This window comes from Parasteatoda tepidariorum, chromosome 1 (assembly GCF_043381705.1).
Source record: "Parasteatoda tepidariorum isolate YZ-2023 chromosome 1, CAS_Ptep_4.0, whole genome shotgun sequence".
Classification (NCBI taxonomy): Eukaryota; Metazoa; Arthropoda; class Arachnida; order Araneae; family Theridiidae; genus Parasteatoda; species Parasteatoda tepidariorum.
This window is the reverse complement of record NC_092204.1, coordinates 51,938,776-51,949,568: the sequence shown is the minus strand read 5'-3', so window position 1 is coordinate 51,949,568 and position 10,793 is coordinate 51,938,776. Positions and strand designations below refer to the sequence as shown.

The following is a 10,793-nucleotide window of genomic DNA, read 5'->3' as shown; positions in this document are numbered from 1 at the left end:
GAAATAAATAGCATTCACTATGAAAAATACCGTGGATTTACTCAAACCACTTATGAGCTGTTTGATTTTTCCATGGGTCTCCTCCTCTACGAAATTATTTATTTGTTCCACAATTTGAGCAGAATTATTCTCAAAATCAACTTCTTCGATGTATGCGCGGAAAAGATTTTGTACTTGTTCTTTGTAGTTGGGATTTACATTGAAGTTTTCTGCTAACAGCAATTCATTCGCAAGACTCAAGATGTATTCTGGATTGGGTGATTGGTTTTCGGGTATAACTATGTTGAGGAATCGGTTGAAGGCTAAAGGAACCTCGCTGCTTTTTAGATGAGCTGAATCGTATCCTAACACAGATCTGAGTTGCTAAAAAAAGAATTTATATTTAAGAGAAACGAAAATTGTTTTAGAGTATTTAAATTTAAAGATGGTTTTTCACAGAAGTTGGAAAAATTATGGGAAAACTTCTATACTAACTTATTTTTTCATTTTTCTCAAGAAATATTTAGAGAAGTATTTTATAAATTTAGAAGTGTGTTGACCATGTGGTTTCACTGACATATCAATGAAGTTTACAGACGTTAGTGGTTTCAGGGACCGTGAAAAAATTGCGAACGAAAAATAATGTTTTAGAATGCCCTATAAGCTTGTAGCAATAAGCTTGTAAATTGTATAAATGATTTTGGTTATAATATGCAATAACTTGGTTATAATAAATATTTGCATAAAAAACTAATTTTTTTGCCTTCATTTTCTTACTATAACTGAAGAAATATTTGTTAAAATTTAACAAATTTTTAGAATAATTTTTAATTAATAAAAAAAATTTATGTTGGAATTTAAAAAAAAATTCGTTCAAAATTAAGCGAGATATGAATTTTAAGACTATTCCTTTCATTCTACGTAAGTGGGGAAATAGTAAAAAAATTTTCTTTTATATCTTTGTTCGGAATCGTATTTCATAACTTAGGAAATTTATTTTACAGTAATAGTTGTTTAACTGCAGTGATTTTACAATAAATGTTTTTTGTAAAAACTACAGCATATCAGTTTATTTGTTTCGTGAAATTTCACGGCAAAACTTTTAGCAACTTGGGTTCCGGTTATTTTCTATTATGAAATTTTGCGAAACAAAAAATCTGATATGCCACAATTTTTTTGTAATTGTAATTTGATCCGGAATTGTTTGAAGTGTAGGCGTCTGGGTAAAACTCTGATTATCTCCTGCAGTAGAAAAGGTCGCGTGGAAATACAGTATAAATAGAATTAATTTCGTCTTTATTATGTGACTACGTATACTTTGCAATTCCCTCTAACAGATCCGAATAGCATTTATGGCCCCATGTTTCTATGTAATATTTCATTTATTCATTTTTGTACGCCAAACTCGCTCATTCATTTTGGGCCACGAATTTTTGAAGTATCGTGTGTAGGAAAAAAGTAACGCTTATTAATTTGTTGAAACTGGTGTCCTTTTTTCTGCTAAGAAAATTCTTAATTTATAAGGATTTATTTATACTATTATATGTTTGAGATAAAGCATGAAAGCCCAAATTATCTGCAGATTAACTATTGAGATTCGTTGAGGTGCAAGATCAAAAGTTTTTGCATAAATAATTAATGTTCTAACGACTTTCACACCGTTAAGGTTCACATCTTTTGCAAAGATCTTATTACCACTTTAAAGAATGCTTAATAGGCAATCTGCAGCTTAACGAATGCGTAGTAAGTCATGCGCAGATTATCTAGGTAATTTTGAGATTACTTAGGTATTTTGAAAATAAAATAATCTTCAGTACTTCAATGAATTACCTTAGTAACTCTGCACCTTACTTAGATAACCAGTGGATTAACAGATATCTGCACTTTACCGTTAACAATATAATGAGAAAAACGAACAAAAAAACATTTCATTGGTGATCCTCAAGTCGCATAACATTAAAAATAAATCTAATTCGAAAATGATTGGATAAAATAAAAGGAAATCTAGCAGTTTGTTGTAACAGATAATGCTAATTACCTTTGCCGTGTTTCCTTTGGCTCCAGCGTAAAGTATACCGAAAGCGGTAGATATGCTAAGAGGAGAGAAAAACACATTTCCAGAGCTTCCTTTGACTAGATTATGGTAAAGCTTGAGCCCTAGATAATTATTGGCTATAGCTAATTTATTTAAATTATCACTGCAACCTCTTTTTGGAGAGCTCATAACTACGTTGAATGCAATTATAAGAGAAAATAATATCAAAACTTTGTGAGACATCGCTCAAAATACTCTGAAAGTAAAAAATAAAAATTATAATTATTTATATGTATAGATTTATTTTATGATGACAAATATTATTCTTTTAAAATATATAGTGTTGCAAATCAAGATGTTTAAAAAATAACAAAATACATTAAAAATTTTAATTCAGTAATATGTTTTGATTAATATACTTAAATAGTTGCGACACTTATACTAATTAAGTCAATAAAATTATTAGGAAAAAATAATTTAATAATCATGTACACTGTAAAAAATTCTGAATCCAAATACAGTATAAAGTGCGTCACTTTGCGTGTATCATTCGTAAATTTTTTTTTACCGCAAAGTCCATTTTTACCGTTAAATATTATACCTTAATATTTTGATAATAATATTTATTTAATTAGAGTGAGTAAGTCATTTTTCGGTAATTTGTACTGTAAAATTCACAATATATCAGATTTTTTGTTCCGTAACATGTTCCAGAAGAAATGGATTTTACGTCAAAAAGTATCGGCTCTTTAAGTGCCAGTACTTTTTACCATATTTTTTTACCTTGTAGTAGTTGGAATGTTAATATTTAGCTAAACTGATTACCCCATTATTTTTTATTTTACTTAGTTTTAGCTAGATGTTACGAAATAATATTTTTAAAATTTTTTATTTATTTATTAAATTAGTTATTGAAGTAGTTTATAAAAGTCAAATTTTAAGAACTAGATTAGAACAAGACAAGTGTAGAACTAGTTGGCTAGACTGGAAGTGCTGATGCTCATTAGCAAAATGAGATTCTACTGAGGGATTCAAAATTTCATAGTTGCAGTTAATATTGTTTGTCGCATAATCTAATAAATGAAAAATTGTAATAGGAAATAAAAAATAAATTCGCTTACCTTTAAATCAAGAAAGTTTAAAATGATAAAATTTGAACACTTTTTACTGAAACTACTTGCTGTAATTGAAAATAATAATTTTATAAAATGCATCGAGTCATTATAAATGTTTTTCAAATGAATTCATAATTTTTGTTATATTTTGGACAAACATTTGCACACGAATTTTAATAGTAAATGAAGTAGTATAGTAAACTTAATAATATAGTAAATAAATTCGTTTATATTTTAATCAAAAAATTTAACAAAATTGGTAAAATTTATACTTTAAACACAAACTACTTGTTTTAGTTGAGAATATAAATTTTATAAAATGCGTTGAATTTTTATTAGATCTATCCAAAGGTATTAATTAATTTCTATTTTTTTTTCATAAATATTTGCAATTTTAATAGTAAATGAAATAATATAGTAAATTTAATAAAATAGTATATGAATAATTGTAGCATGCAATATAAAATTATATTCCCTTATATTTAAATCAAAAAATGTTGAAAGCTCAAACTTTTATAGCAAATTATTTGCTTTAGTTTAGAACATAAATTTAAAAAATTGCATCGAGTCATTATAACTGCTATTCAAATAAATTCATAAGTTTCTTCTGTTTTTTTTTTCTTTTCACAAGCATTTACACAATAAATTCAAATAGCGTAGGAATTATAGTATTTTAGATATTAAGACAAGTCTCACCTTTTTCAATTAAGCCTCCTATTTCAAAGTCAGTTATTGTCATGAAAGTCCTCTGCTACACTGTGTGATTGCTTTTATAATAGCTTTGCAAGCAAAGTATTAAGATTTCAGCTGCTTGAGAGGAAAAATAAATCTTCCCTGATTAAGAATTTTCCCTTATCAGTTAAATCTGACAGCTCAATTTTCTGCATCCATTTCACTCGTAATGTATGTATTACTCACCTGTTTTTCGATTCCGTAATTCCGTTTGATTCTTTTATAGATATCATGTAATGTTTGCATTCAAAATCAGCTTGTTTCAGATACTACATTTTAATGAATAATTTTAGTAAACTTCATTAAGCAAACTTTTGTTAAGATATCAATGTTAAGAAAAGAATTTTTTAAGATAAAATCTCTAATATTTCCATTATAGACTTTGTTTTATCATAGATTTATTCGAATAATTGCCTTCAATATGAACAAACAATATTCTCAATAAATCACTATTTAATTGGATTCCTATTTAAGCAGATCTTAGCTAGACTTGCAAAAAAAAAAATCAAATTTTGCTTTCCATATTTCAGAAGAGCTTAAAAATTACATTTATGGAAATTTAAGTTATCGTGATAAATATTTTGACTCTGTAATTAATAAGTAAATAATAAAATAAATGAAAGTTTTTTATCGTGTATGCGATCATCGAAGTTCTCGGTCCAAGTCCTTGGATGATAATAGGACATGTTCTACATGGGAAATTTTTCAAGAATGATTTAAAATATTATCGTAACAAGATTGCCAGATTACAAAATATGAAAACAGAAGTCCAAATTGAGGTAAAAGCGCACCTCAGCGTTTTACTGCAGTACTGAAGTGCGTTTAATTTATTAGTTACCAAGGATAGGCCCGAAAATTTATTTGCACAAGGTAATATTATTCTAGATAATTTAAAGAAGTTGAAAATGAATAATTTAAGAAAATTAACACTTCTATTTAAGAAGAAAAAAGAAGAGAGAGAGGGGAGAGAGAGCTAAATAATTAAAGCCAGAACTTTATCAGGCATAGAATTCGATGAACGGACACCACTAGTTACTGTATTTGCGAAAGACTGGGGAGAGCTGGATTCAGGTCACCGGATTTTTGAGTTCTGAATGTGAGAGGTGTATTAAATTCACGATCGGAATCCTTCCTGTGTTGCCTTTAGCAGTCGAGTGTATGCACGCTGACGTTGTGTATGATGGAGACGAGACTGAGCAGCAACATCGCGAGGAGGTGGATAATGTCGCAGTCACAAGTTGCAGGTCAACTGTTCAATGTGGATCATCCATCAAAGTGGGCGTTACTAGATCAAAGTGGGCGTTACTGTCAAGATAGGCCAACCTTCATCTATCAAGAGGTACCTCTTGATTAAATCAAGTTAGAAAGTCTTATATACCAGTGAATTGATGTTTAATAATCATAGTGGTAGTTACGCCACGTAAGAAAAGTAGGCACAAAAGCTTACTTGAAACAAAAAAACTAATCACCAAATTACACTTTTGACTGCGACACAACTAAATTGAAATAAACATTAAAACAACACCCCCTAACTTGAGCAGAAAAAAGAAAAAAAAATATAGAAAAAAAGAGCCAGAAAATAGTGACATCATTAATAGAAATGCTTGACCAGGGCAACTCGATCAAGACTTGCATCTTGCCCTATTAAAAAAAAACGAAACTAATAATTCTCAATCGTTTTCTTAATTTCAAAATCGGTATTGGTCCTCGTTAAACTGCTCTACCGGAAAGTCCTCGACTTCGCGTGCAGGTCTTCAGGCTACCAAAGCGGGGGTGCCATCCCCTCTGCAGAGGATTAAAATTGTGATGGCATGTCTTTGGATCATCCTCAGGGATGTTTCCCAGGCCGTCGCCAATAGCCCATTGTGCAGCTCTAGTGCGACGTAAATGAACAACAACGGCAGCATGTTGTTGTACGCTTCCGTACATTAAATTTGATGTTTCTGCGCATGCTCCAATTTTTGTCGATCTTTCTTATCTCTAAAGAATTATATTTTTAAAAATATTTTACTCTTAAAAAGCTTTGTAGGTGGAATAATTGGAATTGTATTTAAGAAGATAAAGTTGTATGGAAAAAAAAAGTGAAATATAAGGAAGAAAACACTGAAATATGGATAGATAAAAAATAGCACAATATTGTTTATTAAGATATTTGGTTACATTTCATGTTGTGTCACTACTTCGTAGTTTCAACACAATTAAAAATTACTGACTCGACCAAAAAACAATGCCAAATAATTTCTCTTATCAAAAATTGTAAACAAGAAAGGATGATCAGCAACAAATACCGGATCTCTATGCACAGTGCGTGGTCCGATTACTATGACAGTGGAGGCTGCAGCTTCACTTCCTTCTTCATTTACTTCTATAGCTGCTTTGTGCAACACTTGCGTGACAGCCAGACCTGTCACCTGCGTTATACCAGAGAAATCAGCCAATCTATTATCAAATATATCTTTGGCTCCAAGAGCTTTGAAATCTGAAGTCACCTCGCGTGAGTATTCAATTTTGAATTTAGGCAATGATAGATTAAGTGTGGTGTTTTGAAGCAATAAATGAAAATTCTTGATGTCTCTTGCAGCGAATCTGTTACCAATGTCTTCAAGTCCATTCAAACTTTTTGGCAGTAAAATCATCATACTTATGTCTTTCCCTTTGTAAGGTAACTCTACTACTTGATAATCATCCGTTTCGAAGTATGGAAATTTTGATTTAATATGCATGAATGGAACGCTTCTGTAATAAAAACACAGTGAACCTCAAATTATTATGAAAAAAATGTGGAACAGTGAATAAAAAACAAGAAAAGTAATTTTTTCGATTTTTTACAAAAAATTAATTTAAAATAAAGAGAGAAAGTTTTTATATATCTAGTTCTGACGCATTTTTACTAAAAATTCAAAACATTCTAACTTTGATTTGATACTAATTGAAAAAGTTCATGTAATTTATTATCAATCTAACAAAGCAAATTTTTCTACTTCGCAATTATAAATTATACAATTTAGTTAAAAAAAAGAACTATACAATTTAGTTAAAAAAAGAACAAGGCAATAGAAGTTTAATTATATTTTTTTAAATATAATTATTAATAATAATCTGCATTCTTCATCGCTGAATTGATCAAAATCTGTAATCTACCAAATTTTCCTGCTCACTGATACACAGTTTTTACGTAGAGAAAAGTATCTTGAATATGCCACGGCTTTAACGAAACAGTCTACATCCATTGTAAATATTTGTTTTGACTTCATGGTCAAAGTTAAAATGATATACCACTACTTTTTAATTTTCGAACTTTTGCAAAATTTCTTATTTTAACAAACGTAAGTTAGATATTTTTTCATGGCAGCATGTGCATTTCACCAGAACTGACGCATGCGGACTTATGCTCAATTACTTAAAACCTTACGTATGGAAGCTTGCGGGAGCTAACGTAAATTTGCGAAATCCCCTATGGCATTCGTATTGTAAAATCGTGGTAAATGTCCGTTTATTCGATGATCATTCAATTCATTTCGTTAGCGTTTTTAAACTAAGTTTTTGCGCAAAACCTCTTTCTTTTGTTGACGTAGGTTTGCACTTGCGTAGGTATAATTCTCAGAAACTGACGCAAGAGCACTTCAAGTGCGCAATCTCAGTTATTTCAAAATCATACGTACAAGAGCAAACGAAATAGTATGTGCGAAATAAGCAACGGAATAATACGCAAAATCAATCTAATATACACCGAAGAGCCATTACATTATGACCACCCTGCTAATAACATGTAGGATCACCTTTAGCCCTCAAAACTGCTAGCACCCGCCGTGACATTGATTCCACAAGATGCTGATATGTAGTCTGAGGTATATGGTACCACGCGCTCACCAACTGGTCCTACAATCCCCTCACATTGCGAAGAGTAGCGTGGCAGCATGAATTTGGTTTTCCAAGTAGGACCACAAATGCTCTATTGGATTAAGGTCAGGTGAATTTGGGGGCCAAGACATGACTTGAAAGTCAGTGGAATGTTCCTCGAACCAATCCATGACGATTGGACCCTTATGACCCGGGGCATTATCCTGTTGGTAAACACCATCCCCCGCAGGAAAAACTGTTGCCCTGAACAGGTGAACCTAGTCTGAAACTTTGTTCAAGTAGCTTACAGACGTCAGGGTTTGTTCTATGAGGATTATGGGTCCTAATGTGCCCCGTGAAAACATTGATTCTGGGTGAGAAACCATGAAAACCTGGACGAGCCCATTGTTATAGATGGAGCGGGGTCATAATGTAATGGCTCTTCGATGTATATAAAGTCATATACTTTTTTGGAAGCACATATACGCGTGTTTGATTTAGTTTGCAATATTTCAATTGCTTATATCCGTCATAAATATGTAGTGTAAAGCATACAGTTTTCAGAAAATTAAAAATAATTGAACTATGCTTAATTATTTCATAAAACCCTAACTTTGAAGTGAATAATTATAATGAACTTACTTTGCTTCATTTTCTTGGCCATAGTTGTAAAATTCTCCATCTGACGTTAATTTTCTGTCAAACTGAGTTAGCCATGTTCCTTTGAAATATATGGCATTTAATATCAGCAGTAGTGTTGATTTATCCAAATTAGTCAAAATTTTATCAATTTTGCCATGTGTTTGTTGATTTACCCAGTCATTAACCTCTTTAATTACTTGATCAGTATTATCAGCAAAGTCAACCTCCTCAATATATGCGTGAAAGAAATGTTTAACTTCTTTTTTATAATCAGGATTTACTTCAAAATGTTCTGATATTAATAATTCATTTGCCAGATTCAAGGTATATGCGTCGTCATCAGGTTTATTTCTGTGTAATACTTTGTTCAGGTACTGATTAAAAGCGCAGGGGACCTTCTTACTTGATAAATGAGCTGCGTTGTAGCCTAGTGCACATCTGAGTTGCTGAAAAAAAATTTCAATCATGTCAAATACTTGAGAAAACTGTCAGAACAACTAAAAAACGAAATGAAATCCCTCTAATGTTGTTGTCGTCGGCCATTAAGGCAGACACTATTGTTCCTGTTTTCCAGTACTATTGTTCCTGTTATTATTGTATTGTTATTGTCCTGTCCAGAGGGGTTACTATTGTTCCTGTTTTCCAGTGGCTCCATCTATTGCCAAGAATTCAATTTATGCGACACCTATACGTCGCACCCGTTTTAAGGGCTGACCCATTCATACATTAATTAATTCATCCACAGATCGTAATTTTGATCTGAACTCGAAAACGATCAATCTCCATTTCAGTGCCCTCAGAGGTGAAATCCTACTTATAATTTAAAAATATATAAATTTTTAATTTAATTTAATGATTTTTATTGATTGAAACTTACTTTAATGATTCAGAAATATCTGAATCATTAAACATGCTGCAAGCTTAGTTATTAGTATGCATTCAAAAATGTCGCGATACAATAGTTGAAAAGTAACATTTTAAATGAAGAAAGGTATAACTCTTTCCTTTGCGTGTATAAAACTAAATTACGTAAAAAATGTGAAATTATATCACATTATCGTGCACACTAGTTTTGGTTCCACTAGGAAGATTTTGCCTCAGTGACGAAACGCAGAATGATTTCATGCTTGGGTAACAAGACTGTTGCTCTTTTCTCCGATTTTTGTAAAGATGTTTTTTTTGGTCGTATGCCTGTTTAGGCAGTGGGGGTGCAATTGTTCCTGTTTTTCAGTGGCGCCATCTATGGTCAGGAATTCGACTTCTGCAACGCCATTCACACAACCACAACCTGTTTATAGGGTGAGTCACATTCACACACAAAAGAGAAAGCACATAGAACACACAGAAAGAGAAAGAAACATCCATGCCTTGCCCGGGATTCGAACCCAGGACCTTTCTGATGCAAGGACAGTTCCCTGTCCCCTACACAGACCGGTCGGCGTAAAGATGGTTATAATAGATTAATAAAAACTTCGATAAATTCGAGCCTTATTTTTAAAGACAGAATAAGTTACTTTGGTTTATTAATTTTTAATCGAAAAATTTACCTAAGATGGTTTTATGCAACATTTTAGTTTATTTAGTTCAGTAGTACTATCTGTAGAAAGAAACAATAATGTCTCTTTCAAAATACAAAAAGACTTTTAGTTTTTAAATATTTCAAGGTTAATATTTTCAGAATGATGTTGAAGTAGATGAAAATGTTTTAACATTTTCCTATCCTAAATGTTTTGATATTAAAAAAGAATCAGAGTCATTAGTGAGTGATATTAGGAGTATTTTCTTTGCGTGATGAAAGCCAACTGAACAAGAGAGAAGTTTTTTATACATATAATCTACATTAACCTTAATCATGCCATATTAATTATAATGTTTTAGTCTTACCTAAGATTAAGATTCTTAGACCCACCCATGAGGGCACACAGAGATTTAATCTAACTTAAAAGTAATTTCTGAACAACTTGTTATCTGTGGGAAATCAATATATAAAAAATGAAAAAAAAAGATACAATTATCAGCCAAAATCTTAAACAAAAGGGACATATGTTCTATGTTAGCAAGTGAAACAATCGCACCTATTTTAGCTGAACTACATTACACTTAATATGGAAAAAAATGATTAAAGAAATTGCACTGTAGGCCAGAAGACCATGATCTTTGGCCATAAGTCAAAAATTAAATTTTCAACAAAAATATTTGTAGGCAGTTTTAATATAGCCCAAATTAAGTATTTATAATCATTCCAAACATTATAATTTACTTTTTGGACAGACGAGAGTACAATGTAATGAAAAATATGTTTAAAAAAAGTTTTTTTAATGTAACTTTTAAATTTTTATTTCAGAAATATATTTAGGAATTTCACCTTACTGTTACATTCTTATCAGAGTAATTAGTCTGAAATTATAGTACAATTTTTCAATTTGTTGGATTATTTAATACTCTTGACA

At 31.1% G+C, this 10,793-nt stretch overlaps 2 protein-coding genes across 2 annotated transcripts in view; both read right to left on the bottom strand.

The window, feature by feature from the left end:
* Window positions 1-6: 6 nt before the first annotated feature.
* On the bottom strand, window positions 7-4,014 carry LOC107439736 (intracellular coagulation inhibitor 1; the record flags this gene model as incomplete). The annotated part of the gene is made up of 3 exons (XM_043045720.2): window positions 3,826-4,014; window positions 2,018-2,270; window positions 7-363 (listed from the first exon to the last, which is right to left on the bottom strand). Coding segments are annotated over exons 2-3 (597 nt in total), but the record flags the coding sequence as incomplete, so codon positions are not given.
* Window positions 4,015-5,980: 1,966 nt separating this feature from the next.
* LOC139425397 (intracellular coagulation inhibitor 2-like) overlaps window positions 5,981-10,793 on the bottom strand; it is an 8,798-nt gene continuing 3,985 nt past the window's right edge. Inside the window, exons 3-4 of the mRNA XM_071180134.1 lie at window positions 8,344-8,789; window positions 5,981-6,597 (exon numbers count right to left, since the gene is read on the bottom strand). Coding sequence (XP_071036235.1) covers window positions 6,060-6,597; window positions 8,344-8,789 — 984 coding nt within the window. The 3' untranslated portion in view covers window positions 5,981-6,059. The remainder of the gene's footprint in view (window positions 6,598-8,343; window positions 8,790-10,793) is intronic.